Here is a 17881-nt window from a genome sequence, read left to right on the forward strand (position 1 = left end):
TCCAAACAGAGCCTGGGAATTGAAGAGCATAGATGATTTTAAACCCTGTTCTGTCCTGCAGATTTCAAGAGGTGTACTCAGCTTTTACACATAACGTTTTTATGTTAAAGCAAAGCAATGGCCTTGCTCTAAAGAGCCATTAGCAATGGTCTGAATGTCTATGTAAACTTACTCAAGGTGTCAGTTGAAAAACATTCTCTTATTTATGTCACCAAGCATATGTTATCTCCCAACATTGGCTCCGCAGCAGATGTGTTTTCACTTTCAGCTTGCATTTTTCCTTTTACTTTCGTAAACAGGTTAATTACAAGTTTTTCAGCAGCTGTAATCAGCGGTCATGTGAACTACATGCATTATTTTTCATAGCTCCTAATCCATGGGGAAGTCACATAAATTCCTGGGTTTGGGATTTGAAACAGAAAATACCAGCTTTACAATTGTCTCAAAGAGATGAGTAGCTTCTTGCTCAAAATCTGCATTTGCTCCTTTCTAGCACTAACACTTCTTTGCTTCTCAGTGCTATTCACCACGAAGCCATGTAACTCAAACACCACGTCTCACCGTGCAGATAAGATATGTGCATCGCCAGGCGGCCCTATAGTGTGTTGTGGGCACCACAACCCAGTGGAAGCACTTTTATCGGAGGTGTTTTAGAGGCACGTGGTTTTGTGAGATTCAGCCTAGCAGGTGTGAAGATAAGGGACACTGGAGTGAAGAGAAGGCATGGCAAAACAGCTGCCTTCTGGTAAAGAGACTGAAGAAGTAAACAAAAAGTGATCAGAAATGGCACTTAACTCTATTTTTACTGCTTGCAGTTCTCTGAAACCCTGTGCCTGCCTGATTGTTGTCTTGCCAGACCAAGAACATTTGATGTGCATTGGGAAAGCACTTTTTAAACCACCAACACTGCCCCTTAAAGCCAGGCCAAAAGCACAACAGCACAGCGAGGGCTGTGCTTTGCAGGGTGGCTGCAGGAGCTGGTGCTCCCTACTGCCTAGGGAAGAAGGATGTGCTCCAGTGGCATTTGCTGAGTGAGGTATTTGTGCTTCTCAGAATAGGGCATGTTGGACACGGGGAAACTTCACCTTGCAGGAGAAGTCCTGAAGGTGAGGAATGGGCACATGCAGCATCGTCACGTCAGCCCACCAAATCTTTCATTGCTACGTAAAGCACTGCCGAGCAGAGGCACAGGGAAGCTCTCTACTGTAACAACAGCAGAGCATCCATATTCCTCCCACCTTTTGCATCTCTTACAGTAGCTCTTACAATAATCCCTTATTTAACAGTACACTGAGCTAGTTTTGCATGACTTGATACCTGCTCCATCCTTCCTGAAGCTGATGGAAAAACTCCCGTTAGCAATTTCAGCTGAAGCAGAAACATCCTTTTTATCATCTGTGTCACTGGTCAAGCAGTAAAACAAGGTAAATGCTACTGGACTGCTGAAGCCTCGCCTTAATCCAATGCTCACCCTGATACTGATGGGCAATGAAAGTGGCCTCAATGTTTTTGGATGTGCTTCAGCTAGGAAGAATGACAGATTACACCTGGGCACAAAGTCTGTCAAACTGAGTCATGGTGTGTATTTAGACTAAGGATCTTCATTTAGAGGAACAGTGCACATTACCTGGTCGTTTGCAGCTTCCCCTCCTGGGAAATGGACGGCCATCTTCAAGGTGGGTGTAAACCAACACCCAGTGTAAGCAAGCTGTACTCACATATCTCTGTATTGCATGCTGGAATCAGATGTATTTTATTTACTAAATTTCACAATAAGAACCATTTTCAGATTATTTTTAGTAAAAAACACAAGGAGAGATAGCGAATGGAGATGTGCTATAAGCGAATCCCTTGTCCAAAACTACTGACAGTACTTGACAAAAACAAAAATGATCCTGGCAGCCCTCCCCCCAAGCCCTTCCCTCCTTCCATTATTTCTTGGCCCAGATTTGTCCCCATTGCCTGGCAGATAAAAATATTTGATGAGTGCCAAAACTGAAACAGGATCCCTGAGCACATTTGCTCCCCAGACTTCTTTGCATGCAACGTTTGGGATTTTGCAAGATGACTATCTATTTTTCTAAATCAAAGCTGCACGTTGTTTGCAATGCACAAGACACCGAAGAGGACATCAGGGACTACTTCCCGTGATGGCAGAAGTATTCCTGTTTACCCATGATGTGTACCCTTCCTCCCCAAAACCCACCCTTACCTCATTTCACCATGGATGTTTATATGTAACAGTACCCTGGACCAACCTTTTAGCAAAAGCACGTCAGGCGGGAAATTTAAGCATTTTGGCTACACGTACCCTGTTGCTGATTTCATTAAATCTTATGAAAGCAATCCCCGGTAACAACAGAACCTGAAGGCACAAAAAGGTTGGAAAGCTATCATAAAGGATGCATTTGGACCACGAAGGATCATCATCAATGTTGCAGGCTTTGGAGCTGTCATGAAATTCCCTGTGTTCACAACACGGGGAAGAAGTTGCTGTGGCTTGTGACAACTTTTACAAATCAGAGTTGACCAAGATCCTTCCGCAGTTCTTACAAGCTGAGCTAAAAAGTCACTAGGTTAGTGATCTGCAAACATTTTCGAATGCACACCTCTATCACTAAAAATTTCTGAGCACGCACCACCAATACGTATTTATTTATAAACTACATACGTGTACTACCAAAGGTCTAATACTTCCTTCCCATACACCGGTGGATTGTCTTGTGCAGCCCATTGGGTGCCCACACCCTACTTGGGAGACATTTGTCGTCTTCTAGGGCAATGAACACAGACCCTATACCTAAGGCCCCAGAGGAAACGGGTCCAGCAAAATGCCACAGTTTGGTGAAGCAGCATCCCTTATTTCTGCTGAGCTACAGTGTCCAGCAGAGTGAAATGCATCATGACAGGAAAATTGCTGAGGAAAAAAATAATCAAGAACCTAAGGCAAAGCAATTTTCAGTTAAATTTCCCAAATTGCACACTAGGAATTTAAAAGTCCTTCTGCCAATGTGGAAAATTATCATGATTTAAAAAGAAGGGGGATGAAATGAGTCTTCCCCAAGTTAACTTTGATTAAGAAGAATAAAAAACCAAAATCACCTCTGAATAGCCATGGGAAATGAAAGACTCAGCTAGTCTGTGGTGCTGAGCTGTAAAGAAGACCATATAAATTCCTTTGACTTCAAATCCACACTGGGTAAATGGCAGCAAACACAGTTACAGGCAGGGTGTAAATTCCTTATAGCTCCTACGTTGCCTGCCCTGTTCCCTCCTTCCTACCAGGAATTACAGGCTTATTTCAAAAGTATAACTTTATAGGTCTCTGGTATTTTTTACTGCCTGAAACACATAGCTTGTTTGTCAGCACTTCAGACAGACTTGTCAGAAGATAACCTCTCCCACTCAGAGTTAAAGATAAAAGTTTAGCCCTTGAGCCATTATAGGGACGGGGGTGTCACCCAGCCCGTGATGTTGAGATGTGCCTTTCACAATAACACGCTGTTTTTATTATAGCAGCACGGAAATGTTTAGAGCTGTTCCTTTGCATAACTGACACAGTGTTTTGAGAAAAAAGAAAAAAAAAAACTAAAAAGGAGAACTGAAAATCACTCACAAGTCAACAAACTGCAGAAAGGAGAGGTGAAGGCAGAGAATGAGGAGAGTTACAGCAGTACTTTGCTTTGCTGGTAGGGCCTCTTGGAGGACGACTGACTCCCAAAGCCCCACCACCTCCCCAGGTAACACCTTCAGGAGGGCTCAGAGGAGGTGGCTGGGGGTCCCTGGGCTGGAGCGAGGTGCCACCTGCACCACGGCTTCCCCGTGGCAGAGGTAGGGAAGGCAGCCCAGCCTCTCTGCTACCAGCCACGGGTGGGATCAAAAGGCACATTCCTCGTCGAGGTGCAGCAGTCATCATCCCAATCCCAAGAGGGATGGGGAAATCAGCACCCAAAGCTCTATTATGATTAATTTGTTAAGTAAAAAAAAAGACTTTTGAAGCTCCCCGAGCGCAGACCCTGGCAGAAGCCCCGGTGATCTCGCAGCGGGGTCTCTCGGTGACCTCCCAGTCGGTGCGTGCCCAGCTGGGCAGCATCACCGCGCTGTTTGCTCGGCTGAAACCAGCTCCCCCAAGTGCACACAGCGTGCAGACCAGGCAGGGCCCTGAGTCGTCTCTAGGGCTGCGTGTTCAGGTTAGGCAGTTACAGCTTAATGGATAAAACACTGACCTCCAGGACCCCTTTTCAGATCCAGCCTGCGTGCCCGTGACAGGCGGAGGATCTGGGTTAGGGAGCATTAGTTTCAAAGAACCCTTTCTCTAAGTGCTGTCTGCATTCTTGCCATGAGCCTTTTCTCTGCAATATTTCTGCTTTTCTTGCCTGTCTCATCTCTTTCTGCTCGGGATGACTGGCCTCCAACACCCAGACAATGGTCCTTATTTACTTAATAATGCAACCACAGCTGGACATCAGACCGTGGATTTGGGGAGCGCTCCTGTGAAATACGTGATGAGTGAAAACAAAACTCCCCTGCTCACTGAGGATTTTGTAGCCTGGGCAGGGAACGGTTTCCAGCTTCCAGCCTGGTGTTACACAGCTCGTGGACTCTTTATTGTTTTCTAGTTTCCCATCCCTGCCCCGTGCCTTTTCTAGATGGAGGCGTTTGGCTCCTCGGGACTACAGGGAATTTCCAAATGCCACTGTGCCACCTCTACTGCCTTCAGTGCCTTCTGCTCTCCTGACTGTCACCTGTACAGCGCTGCTGGTCACTTAGTGACCAAAGAACACATCCCGGGAATATTATTACAAAGACAGAGAAAGAAAAGTTGGTTTCATGGGCATTTAAACAACTCCTCCTTGCTCCCTCACAATGAAAGGAAAACAGAAAAAAAAACAACAGCTATTGACTGGTGTGCCATGTGCCTCATTGCTCCGTCTCTCACTTTCACTGCCACTTAGACTACATTCACACCATTTTAAAAATGAAAACAAGAATAAAGCCTGCTGATACATGATGTTTTCTACGTCTTGGCTTCTCTCTAGCTCCCTCCTGGTCTGTGGTACATCTGAGGCAGGTACCGCTGATCCTCATCCACACCTCTGCACACTGTCAGGCTCACTGCTGCCCAGCTCTGACTTCGGATTCTCAAGGCACGGAAGTGTTTCATAGAAACCCCTCTGACAACAGCAAAATAAGGCTCACGCAGTGGTACGTGCACACACACAGCACGGGGGACCTGGGGGGAGTCCCCCGGTATGGGCCATGACACCAGAGAGCCAAGCAAACAGGGATGTCTGAGCAGTAGGAATATGAGGGGAGGATTGTAGACCTAGATTTTCCTTCATTTTCTTCATCTATATATTAACAAACATTCACAATTATATCATCCCCTTCAAATGTCACAAATAAGCACCATCACTTATATTTTGACATAACGTGCCTTGAGGTAAGGCTAGTTTCCAGGTACCAGACAAGTATCAGTGTTCCTCAAGCAAAACTGTGGCTGTTTATAACCGTGACGCTCTAACGAGCACCCAGCTCATTAGAACGAAGGTAGCACTGTGCAGCGAAGCGTGCCCTGAGATGCACTGCATGGAGCACTGTGAGAGCCTGCGCTGCAGGCAGAGGCTGCCATGCCTCCTGCTCCGAGGGGCACCAGCAAATAACCGGGGTCCAGCCTGTGTGGGCAGCACTGCTAACTTCAGTGTGAGCTGCAGAGACTGATGTTCCCAGAACAGCACAGCTCCCCGGCTCAGTCCTAAACGTACCGGCCAATGCAGCTGGGCACAAGGAGCATCACTTGATCAAGAGCCAAAGCAGCCCATGGGCTTTCCTTGTAACCAAGACAATATGAACAAAAATATTTATGCAAACTAAGAAACTGGCTATACTCTTGCACATCCTTCATGTAAGGTATGTCCTTCATATAAGCCTTACACACAACAGCCAAAAATTATTTTATTCCTTTCATTTACTGTATTTGTGTGCACATGAAAGGATATTCTTATTGTGAAAAAAATAATGAAATAATAAACCTTAGTTCTTCCACTTATATTCAATAGGAAGTAGAAAACTTAATTGAAATAGGCATCAACAGATAGACCTGCATTGCAGTAAGAAAAATAAATTAAGCCCAATTCAGTTGTTGTTCCATTTTTTTAGTGGCAAGACTGGGATTTCTAAAGAAAATCCAAGGGAGACTTGGCACTTGATATTCTCATAAGTCTGAACTTCTGTATAGGAGCAACGTTTATGTTGGAAGTGTGTCGCGTGGTTTAATGCCAGCCTACCGAAGAGCAGCCTGCAGGTCACAGATCAGCTGCAGCTGATTTGGCAGAAGCAGCGCTGTCTCTTCAGAGAAGGGCAGCATAAAGCTGCAAATGCAGCTTCTGTATGGCGGAATAAACAGCTTTAATTTTCTGTAGAATGACAGTCACTGAGCAAACATAAAAAAAAAACAACAAATCCAAACATGGCAGTAAAGCATAGCTCCTCCAACAAACGGGAAACTTCCCCTCTGCAGGACCTTCAGCTCCCCAGTGCCAGCACATGTAAACTGTGAGGAGCTTTTCCCCACTAGTAAAAAAAAAAAAAAAAAAAAAAACCATCTTTCAGCATCTTGCAGGGGTGTTCAGGATCTGGTTTCCCTTCCCAGATAACCCTGGGAGAGACAAAGCACATGGCCCAGGACAGGTTAGAGGAAGGATGACAAATTATTAGCCTTTGTGCTCTCCACGTGCTTCAGGTTTGCTGCAGGGTACAGGTGAATGAGCGGATCATCTGCAAGAAGCTACCTGCACCCACCCTGACCTATGTGGCGGCACACGTTATTGTAGGGAAGGGGAAAAGGGACAGGAGAAAGGAAGCCAAAGGAAGCCAAAGGCTTTCTCGTTACGCGAAAGACTAACGAGAGCATAAAACACAGAACCCAGACCCAAGCCATGCACTGTCAGCCTGTCCCAGGCCCTGTTCCCCAAAGTGCTTTTCTTTTCAGAAGAAACATGGCTGGGACCTCCTGTTGACTGCTGGCCCTCTCCTTCCATGGGAAGAGCTAGTGAGGTTAAAGAGCACCCAGTAGCTCCTGCCTGGGTTAGCTCACTCGACTATTACTTACCCTGAGGAAAATCCCTGCAGCTCTGAAATCGGAGAATTTCCACCGAAGACTCACCAACTACTTACCAACCAAAACCCAAAATGACAGAAATCAAAAATACTCACATGCTAACACCAACGTCTAGTTAAAATAACTTTCGGTCTATTTCCATAATGCCACAGGCAACTGCAGTTAGCAAGATGTGTAGGGCGTTGAGAGAGGCAATCAAAGACATTGTCAGAAAAACAAACGGGATGAACTGTAAATAGCAATCACATCTTTCAGACATTCAAGACGGGCACCACTGGTTTCTTGGTCTTAAAAGGAAGACCTAGCATTATGGAAATTATGCTAAATTATACTTAAAAACAAATCAGAAAAGGCAAAACCAAACTGGTGCCTTCAGTAGAGCACACAAATGAGGAAGATGATGGCAATTCCGTCTTGCATCAGCTAACAGAAAACGGCTCTAAGGGACAGCACTACATTTCCCTACCTTCGTAAGCTTCTACAGCTTACAACACTATTATCATGTAAACTGTGCCTGGGAACACGTATTTGGGGGAGGTTTGTGTTTGCAGCACAGGCAGAGGGCTGAACGGGCTGTATTTGTATTTCCCTTTGTGCAGCCGGCAAAAATATCCCACTCTGAAAATCAGTGTTTGTAGGTTGTCAGAGGACAAAACAAACTTGAACAAATAAATCAAGTCTAACAAAAGGACTTCTTCTTCACACGGCTAATGGCCCAGGTTCCTCTACAGACAAAGCGGCTGTTTGACCCAGTGCTCTAATTAGAGGGGCGGCGATGTTGACATTTGTGTTGCACAAAGCAGACATGCCAACAGCCAGAGGGAAAGCTGTCAGTGCCTCTAAAGATCACAGCGCTCGTGGCGGTGCACGATACAGCCTCGAAATATTCAAACGATCAATGCAATGCTTAGCTCCTTTTACTGATAACAATAAACAAACCTCAAATCAGAAAAAAAAAAAATTAAAAAGCCAACCTCAGTCAGTGCTAATGCTGAAAGATTAACAGACAATTTTTCAGTTTTATTCTGCCGGGCATGGTATTTCCTTCCAAACTGTATGTAATCCAGTTTTGCCATGAAGAAATGCAAGCAGTTTATACTCTCTCTGGGTTTTTCATTTATTATTAAAATAATAATAATCACCAGAGACCGTGGTTCATACATTTGTACGTGTCAAGTTCACCTAAGCATGAAAACAGATACCTCTTTTCATTTATAAACACACGAAGTGAGTTTTAATTTTCCTCTGAGCCGTTCCATCATATTCCCACAACATGATGAACTGCACCATTGCTACAGACAGGCACTTCACGTTTTACAGATCAAAATCCCTGCAGTAAATCCTCTCTTCCCTGCTCCAAAGTACCCTACAAGGACTGAGAGCCCTTAACGCTCTGCCTCAATTAGCTCCAGGCCCCTCTCAGATTTGTTCCCCACCAAGGGATGTTCTCAAGCCCGCTTCTACCCAAGGCAAAGCAGAAGGTGAAGGACAGCAGTGACAGTGTGCCATACTGCGGTCCAAGACCCAGGCTCTCCATTCCCACCCCTGGCATCCCGAGGAAAGAAGCCCTGCAAGCCCAGCGCTGGAGGATGCTCAACCCCACACATCACATCCCACCACAGGCTGCTCAACACAACCCATCCCGGGCACTTCCTGAGCCTGGTTTGTAATTAATTTCTGCGAGTGGGTAATTGAATCATTAAGCTGAATTAGAGAATACGATAACATGCGAAACCACGGTGCTGTCTATTTTGCTTACCCATAGCAGCAAACACCTCCTGTTCCTTTGCTGATGGTTTTAATCTGTTTCCCCGTTTTTTCAGACTGTAGCACTTTCCTTTGCATGGCTTCTCACATGGCCGGCACTGCTCTGAGAAGACTGCTGAGGGGAGGCACGTGAAGCTCATCTGCCACCCATATGGAGCTCCAAACAGCACACAGATAGATGTACATGAAGGGTAATGAGATAATCTTAAAACACGTTATGGTGAAGGGATCTGTGAGCCTGCAAGTGTAGCGTCAATCAGGAGACACCCCTCCAAGCAGACGGAAAGGTTTGGGTTGGTTCAGTACTCTAAAATCTGTACCTTGTTAGTTGATGATCAGGTAATACTTCTTGATTCTATGAAATATCAAGCCTGAAATTACACTCAGGTATAAGGAAGAAACAGGGCCACGGTACAATACATCCGTGCAGGGAGGGAAAGTTAAGTCCGTGTCATTCACTCTGCTGCCCAAGTGCTGCGATACCCTATCGATCTCCAGAGTAACTGTAAGCAGCCACAGAAAGCCATTTCCACGCCAGGACAGTGCTTTCCAGCAGCAGTTCTGCTGTTTAAAATACCTTGGGGAAAAAGACAGAGGAATGCAAAGGAAGGATGGAGATTCAAATTTGTTTTACACTGACAGAAATCCATTGATCTTATAGGAGGTTTTTTTCTCATTTCCATTGGCACTTTGCAAGGACGTACCCTTCCACTCCCTACAATTCTCTGCTCCAAAAATTAGCATTTGAACATAAACTGGGGCACAACAGGCAGTTCCCACGAACATTAGAGGAAAAGGTAGAAATACACATGGAGCAACGAGACCATGGCCACAGCGGATGGTTTGCAGTTAGTACTGCGTGAGAGAGGGAGCTAAGCCACGTAGCTACATCAGGATTAAAGGGCAGCTACTGGCCTGCATAAGAAACTACCCAGGAAGGACAAATCCAGAAATGCAAAGCTCCCACTGCTGTCCTAGGAGCCACTCATCTCCTGCTTGCAGAGAAAGGTCTGCTGGTACACTGAGGACATGTCTTTGGAGAAGGGGCCAAAAGCAACAATGGGTTTTGCTTCAACAGAGAGAAGATTTTTGAGGAAGGTTGCAAGCGAACACTGTAACCCAGAAACTGAGGATGGTGTAAACTCATTCCCTGAGTATTTCCAAGGAGCACCCTGGGAGAGGACAGAGTTGGCCCATGTAACGCCATCACACACACTTCAGCGAGGACATTTAAGTGAAAACACCTCATCCTTGCCCTTTGGTTTACAAAATCAGCAGTCTCAAGTTGCAGCAGGGGAGGTTTAGATTGGCTATTAGGAAGAATATCCTGTTTGGATGTTAGGAAGAGGGTGGCCAAGCACTGGAAGAGGCTGCGCAGGGAAGGGTGGAGTCCCCACGCCCAGAGGTATTTAGGAGACGTGTGGATATGGGGACATGGTTTAGCGATGGGACTCAGTAGGTCAGCTTGATGGATGGCCTTGATGATCTTGAAGGTCTTCTCCAACCTAAATGATTCTGATTTAGATCACATTAAAATGGCATTCAAAATCCAAAACTCACCACGCACACTTCACCAGTCAGATCTGCCGTAGCACAGAAGATGCCTCTGCCTTTCTGTCACACACAGCACCAGCAGGAAGGCAGCTGTGTCACAGCAGGCTCAGAGCTACCAAAGAAACAAGCTATATTTGTCCTAGAACACTTGCAACCCCGGTGGAACCAGAACGTATCGGGTAAAACAAAATGAATGCTATTTCCCAGTATTGCTGCTGGCACTTGCACAAGCCAGGTGGTGTAAGTCAGCATCTGATGCGATGGTGCTTTACTCAGTCCCTGCAGGGACAAACCTCCACCCGGAAGGCAACAGGGAGGAGCCAGCCCTTTATTGACAGAAGCCCCAAATGACTTCACTATCCGAGTGAGAGCGTTTTGTAAATTCATTGTACGCATTTGTACTCCGTCTCCTCTTCATCTGCTAATCATGCGACTGGCACGTGGTTTCCAGGCACTACTATAAGCGATTTATTTCTCCAGACAATAGGAGGGAGCAGGAGGCTCCTCCAGAGCCAATACTGCTGCTGCTTTTAGCGTGGCTGAATGCAGGCGTTGAAGACCATGGCAGCTGGCACTCTCAGCCACGGGGCCTGCTGCGAATTACTGTTAACAAACACATTTGGTCTCATTAAGCCTTTCTACTTCTTCCAAGTGTTACAGTCGTGGTTTCTGGAGTAAGCACAGAGGCTGTTTAGAAACATCCTGGGAACGAGTGCTCGCAGAGCCCTTGCAAGGTTCGCCTCCACGCTGCTGGGTTACCGCTGCCCCCCGGATGGGTTTGCAGCCTGTAGGGTATCAGCCTCAACTCCACAGTCCCAGCTGCTTCATCCAGGGGTTCCCCCTTCCCTGTGAACAATATCACCCCCACAACCGCTAGCAGGGCTGGGCCAGGACTGTCACCTGCCGGAGCAGAGCCACCAGCACTTGGGACTGTGTGGAAGGGACTGGTGCCACCAGACAGGGTGCAGGGTGGCAGCAGGGAGCAGAGGGGTGAGAACAAGGCATAGGCCAGGTTGTCAGGAGGCCTCCAAGACCAGCAGTAAATTTTGTACGTGCTGCTGAGCTTGCTGTGCCAAGAAGAGATGTTGCTTCACAGCTGCTGAGGCTGTCAGCCACTGCTCTGCAAAGGGATCATCAGCTCCTTGCATTGTCCTCCTGAAATTCCAGGCTTGGCTCACACCAAGTTTCATTAAGGTTTGAAACATTTTTTTTTTCTAAAGAATAAAGAAAGTACTGAATAATAACACTTCTGATTAGCCAACAGAAGACAAGACCGTGTTGTTGGACCGAAAACTATAAGGTATCCATAAAGTCTCAGGAGGTACAGATGTGGGTACCAATGTAATGTGGTAGAGGAAAATATGTAATTTCAGGCCCTCCTGTTACGGAGCTGAATCAGATTACCTGCTGCTGATGCCCTTATTGCACTGATGCTGGGCGTGGAGGGATGGTTGCCAAACGGAAATCTGCGCAGCCTTGGGAACCGACTGATGTTCCCGTACCCAGGAATCATGTCGTAGATGCTCACAGCAGATGGAAATTGATGGCTGTAATCTCCACGAGGAGGATGCTGGCTGCACTACGGCACCCCTGCTACCCACCCCACGTGGCACGCCCATCAATCTGACGTGTGTTATTAGCACAATTCAAGGTTGCAGACCATTGCTGGAGAAAGAAATATAAAAAATCCACAGCGAGCAACTGCTGAGGGAAGCAGAGAAAGAGGAAGGCAATTTTCATCAGCTCACTGGGTGAAGATATGCCCCTTGAGCAGCTCTCAAGTTAGCAGATGGGTGTCAGAGGGACTCGCGCACGTTTCTGTTCCTATAGCTACGCGGAGCGGGTCTCTGCTTGCCTGGTCACAGCATCGGCGTGGCTGGTTTGTACAACGTTGGGCTACATAAAGGGAGAAAAATTACAGCAAAAATGGCATTTAGTGTAGCAGCAAAGGTGTATTTAGAAGAGTTGCATTTCCACTGAAATACTGTGCATAAAACCAGGTGGGTGAGGGACTGGCATTACGAGGGGTGCTGCGTGCTGCAGACGTGCCTCACGGTCAGTGCTGCCAGCTCAGGGGATTCGGGGCTGGCTCCATCTCCCTGACTTTCTGGGAAAGACAGAATCAGGGCAACTACTCGCCACGTGCTGCCCTTCCTGCCAGCAGATTTTCTAGCACGTGCACAGCCGCAGCAGCAGCCAGATTTTGACTCCCCCTGTATTTCCATGGATAAATAACTTAGCATACACAGAGATAAATTCATCTTGGGCGTAACCTCAGGAATGTCATTGCACTAAGAACAGAAATTAAGGGGGCCACAAGAGATAAGAAGCCATGTTTCCAGGGGAGAAAAAAAATCAGATGCATTTCCTTGACAATTAAGAGCTACTAACATTTTCAAAGGAAAGAAATGTTGGGAGTATCCCACTAAATTTGAGTTTAAGAAAAAACAGAATATTGATTTTAGAGTGTAATTCTCAAATGCTAGTAATGTTCTTCTGATGTATAATTCACAAAGATAACCCCAGGTCAGACTAGGTGGAGACTAGCAGAGTGATTTCACTGAAGCAGACAGAGTGAGCGTCGGTTGAAAGCTGGCCCTACAATTCTCCTCCTCTGAGTCAGTAACAGATCGGTGTCATAATAAGGAAACATTTTTTTAAAATATCCACTGTGGTTGATAGAGCTACAGTTCTGAAAGAGCTCTGATGACACAAAATGATAGAAAGCAGCACCTATGATACACCACGATTTACACAGACGTCCCTATTAGAACATGAGTTACTTTTTTTAGATACTTTCATCCTTTAATTACCTACAGGACACCTGCAACTTTTAAATTCGAAACAAACATGGAAAAAAAGACCCACACACTCAGAAGCCCATATTAAGAGACAGAGTTATGTCTGTGTTCTTTTGTCTCAGTGTTGGTAGAAACTACTACAGCGTTCCTTCCATTATAAGAATTTGTCTTTTCCACCAAGCCTAGCAGTCGTGGCATGTTCTACTTTCAACAACTTGTTCTGAAAGGCAGTTTTGCTTTTAAAGAGGAATACAAAGGGAGTAGAGAAGGCCAAGGTGGATTTGCATGAGCACTACTTCGTAGTGAAAACCTGCCGTCCAATTTCATTGAGATGCTGTGACTGAATCCCCTCCAGCGTCACTCTCTCTTCATCCACTCCCACAAAGAGGGCTGGAAGATCTTGCTTTGCATGTCTAGAGCCAGGTGTATTGTCAAACCCCAAAGATCTAATTTTTCTTATCCCAGAGAAAGGAGGCTCACCTTAACACTCTCTACAATAACCTTAAAGGAGGTTGTAGCAGGGTGGAGGTTGGTCTCTTCTCCCAAGCACCAAGCAATAGGACGAGGGGAAATGGCCTCTAGCGGCACCAGGGGAGGTTCAGGTTGGATATCAGTAAGAACTCCTTCACTGAAAGGGTTGTGAGGCACTGGAAGAGGCTGCCCAGGGCAGTAGTTGAGTCACCATCCCTGGAGGCATTCAGAAGACGTGCAGATGTGGTGCTAAGGGATATGGTTTAGTGGCAGACTTGGCAGTGCTAGGTTAACGCTTGGACTAGATGATCTCGGAGGTCTTTTCCAACCTAAAGGACTCTGTGACTCAGCCACCAGATTTCACTGCAGATTTGGCAGCTTGCTAAGGTACAAAGGCTATTCAGCACACAGTATTGCTTAGGAAGTATTTGTCTATTCATAGCACATCATCTACATGTCCTAGAGGTTGTGCTGTGTTTTTATTTTTTTTTTTTAAGAAGTGTTGTTTTAGGCACAGTAGAGACTATAACAAAACGTTCAACATATTTTGAAAAATGCAACAGCTAGATGACAAGTTTATTGTTACTTCGTAGATACATGACTGCAGCATAACTGGATCATCCCACCTGAACATACACAAATTAAAACTTGAATTGCTTTTTCCTCTTCTTAAGAGAACAATAGTGGTGGGTAGGTGGGAGAAACAAACACAGAAAGCATAAAAGGTCCCAGTATTTGGCTCAGACTACATCTTGATTCACTATGTTATAGCACTTTGTACCCTTTCCCCGTGACAACCTCAGCACACGAGCGCTGGACCTACTTGCCCTCTGCCTCTCTATCCCCCCCAGCACTGCAGGCAGGCTGGGCTGGCACGGTGCCTCGTAGGCAGGAGCAGTCCGGGCCTCCTGGGTTTGCTAGCAAACTCGTAAGAGGAGGGGGAGACCAGGGACAGGGAGATCTGGCTCCCCACCTGCCCTCACACCCACTTTTTTTTTTTCTTATTTGAGTCATAGTTCTGGTTTCATTTTGTCAGACTGAAGGGTGAATTTCAGGACAGGATGAAGCAGGTGTGTACTTTTGATATATCGTGATGATCTCAACTGCAAACAACCATCCTCTAAATCTGATGGCTCTCTCCAGCAACAGACATCCCTTCTGCATCAGGGGCATCTCTGAGGATCTCCCATGATACCCCCATCCATGCCTTTTCCACACCCACCTCTTCTCCTCAGAGATCCCTTTGCCCATTTCAGACATTCATTTCACAGCGACACCACACACCCACACCAAAGCCAGTGTCCGAACCTGCACCCCACTCACATTACACACAAAGGCCTTCCCCGCTTCCCTAAGCCAAGGGATATTGACAGTTTCCACCAAGGTAAGTTTAAATAAAATTTTTAGATATGAAAGTGAGAAATAAAAGGCTGAGAAAGAGAAACTTAACAGCACAGCATTGTTGTGAGGTGTGTAGACTAACCCTAAACTGATAAAAATCTCTTGTTATTGTAAGAGGTTATGAACCCTCCCTACAGAGAAGGAAGTAAAATTTTACCTGATGCTACAAAAGACAATTCTCCCCCCAAGCAATCTTAGCCTTTCTACACATCAGGGCCTTTCTCTGTGGACTTCTCTGCCACTCTGTGTGCGGGTTTACCCCAAACACTGCCGCAGAGTGCACCCACCATGTTCCCAAGGGAGCAGGGGCTCTACTCCCAGCCGTCTCTTTCTAGACGTGAAGCCTTTCGAGGTGCCTGAGGATCTTCTGGAGCTTTTCCTTTGGATCTGAGTATAGTAAGAACAAACTACTTCTGGCCCACACAGCCTCATTTTTTCAATTTTGTTTAAATTATCTTGGGACCATCCCTATGACACTCCCAGAGTATCTTCCAGAAAGAGGGAAGGGAACAGAGAGGAGGATCTATCTTTCCCCTCTCCCAAATGTGCACACAAACCATCCCCATCCATCCAACACGACCGGTGACACCTCTCGGGGACACAGTACGGGAGTGCTGTTAATGATTTGCCTCTTGGCTGAGGTGCTGCAGTCTTTGCTTGGGAAGAGCAGGTCAAAGAGGCATGGGAGGAAACTCCTGCGGTTTGTGGTACTTCTCAGTACATTCATCTACCTAATAGCTGGGTTGGGTTTTTTTGCTTTGCTTTGTTTTTGCTTTAATGAGCCTCTCCTGTCACACCACCAGCTCTGAAGTAAGTCTTCCTGCACGCAAAGCCCAAACTTTCCATTGCACGGAGACATCAGGCTCCACCGCTGGACGCTGCGTGCAGGTACTGCCAGCTGGTGACACCTCGGTGCAGACCTCTAAGCAGTACCCACTCCAGTCCTCATTAAAACGACGTTTTCAGTAACATTTCAGTACCTCATTTGTAGGTGGCGTTCACAGAACAGAAGTGCTTGGAGACCCCATTTTTCTAGATGCACAAGCACATAACAGTGACAGCCTTTGCCTTAAGGACTGGTTGGGATGCGGGAGACAGCCCGAGGTGAAATAACTCCACCGGTTAGAAGCCAGAATCAGGACCAGGAAATCCAGACTACCAAAGCTCAGATGCAGATCACAACCGTTTCTTCCTCTGCTGACCCTTTTCAAACACACCACAATGTTTATATGAAACCTCACCCCAAGCCCTAGTCGTGTGGCAGAAGAAGAAGGGGAGGGAGAAATACCAATAATAACAGGAGATGACTACAATCCCCGAGTCATTCAGAGTACAAATTTCCACCATCTGCACACTGTATGTCCTAACAATCCACCTCCGTAAAAAAGCAGAGCATTTTTTAACAATGCTGAGGATTAAACCCCAGTCAAATCTGACAAATAAAAGCTCATTCAGGAACCCTGATTTATTTCGTAGGGATTAATGACACTTGAAAGCAGAACAAACCACCGCACTACAATAAACAACCGGAAGGAGAAATCAACACATAATGGTAATTTATTTCTCTTGCTGAACAGCAACACCAAGAGATTGAACTATTTTGGATCAACCCAATCAAAACCATCATTTGGGGCTACAACCAACATTTTGTTCGAATTAAACTACGAACACAAAGTGCTGCCTTCCAAGCGGGGATGCTGCTTGAAAACCGCTTTTCTAATAAAAGCGAGGGCTAGTTTCATAAGGGGGCTTGGGAGTGTCATTTCTCAACGCCTGTGGAAGCTGCCTGGGGTCTGCACCGCAGATCCGTGTCCTGGCCACCTCTCTTCCCTGGCAGGAGACGTCCTGGCAGCGGTGCTGAGCCTCCCTCGCCCCTGCCACACACACGCTTATCCCCCTGTGCGCCTGCAAAAGCGGTAAGCACACGCATTGATTTGTATCACCGATATTAATTATGATTTCAATCGGGAAAATTAATTAATACTGGGTTTCCTGTGCTATCTATTTCCAGTTTGATTTGCATTGAGTTTGTTTTTTTTTTTAAAAAAGATGTTTTCCCAAAGGAAACTCTCACTGGTTAGAAGAAACTTGGTGCTGTCTCAGGTGATGAGGAGAATGCATTATTCGGTATCTAAATGCAGTAAGTAATTACACGGATTAAACACACCTTTATTCAAAACTTTAATTTTTACATTAACTTAGGCAGAAGTCAGTGGTGTGCATTTAGCAGATCTTTCTTTTTCTGGTTTTGATTTGCCATACTGCGTAGCGATATAGATTTGAATTTCAATCCAGAGCATACAAAAATAAGCTTACATAACTCCCTTACTGCTATCTAAAAATTAACTTTAAAAATATTACAAAATAGAGATTAAATATCATCTGCCATCACACTGAGCCGACAGACTAAGCCTGGTCTCCTCCTCAGCTTTAGAAGTAGCAGGTCTCCTTGATTACATTTTTATTCATAATTAGAACAGCAGGGGGAGGAGGAGGGAGGGAAAAAAAAACTTTCTGCTTTCTCCATTTAGTTTCCAAATTTTAAATTCACATTATTCAACCAATGCAGGTGAGCTAACCGCAATGAATACAACCCTCTCTGTACCTCTGCAGGAAGCAGCAATGGTGGCTTAGCACTTAAATACAGACTGCCTTTAGCCAGAAGCACTGGCTAATGCATTCTTACATGAAGGTAGATTTTGACAATTCTGTTTAAAAGATATAAAACAAAAACAAGTGCACACTTTCATGCAGCCAAGCAAAGAGC

General features: G+C 45.8%; 1 protein-coding gene across 7 annotated transcripts in view; it reads right to left on the bottom strand.

Annotated features, from left to right (window-relative positions):
* EVL (Enah/Vasp-like) overlaps positions 1–17881 on the bottom strand; it is a 146042-nt gene that overhangs the window by 82549 nt on the left and 45612 nt on the right. Inside the window, exon 1 of one of the 7 annotated variants that reach the window (XM_040557556.1) lies at positions 8880–8980. The exons of the other annotated variants lie outside the window; for them this stretch is intronic. Within the exon in view, the coding sequence (XP_040413490.1) occupies positions 8880–8965 (86 nt within the window). The 5' untranslated portion in view covers positions 8966–8980. Of the gene's footprint in view, positions 1–8879; positions 8981–17881 lie in introns of those variants that run through there. 7 annotated transcript variants of the gene reach the window in all.

Source organism: Cygnus olor, chromosome 5 (genome assembly GCF_009769625.2).
Source record: "Cygnus olor isolate bCygOlo1 chromosome 5, bCygOlo1.pri.v2, whole genome shotgun sequence".
NCBI classification, from domain to species: Eukaryota; Metazoa; Chordata; class Aves; order Anseriformes; family Anatidae; genus Cygnus; species Cygnus olor.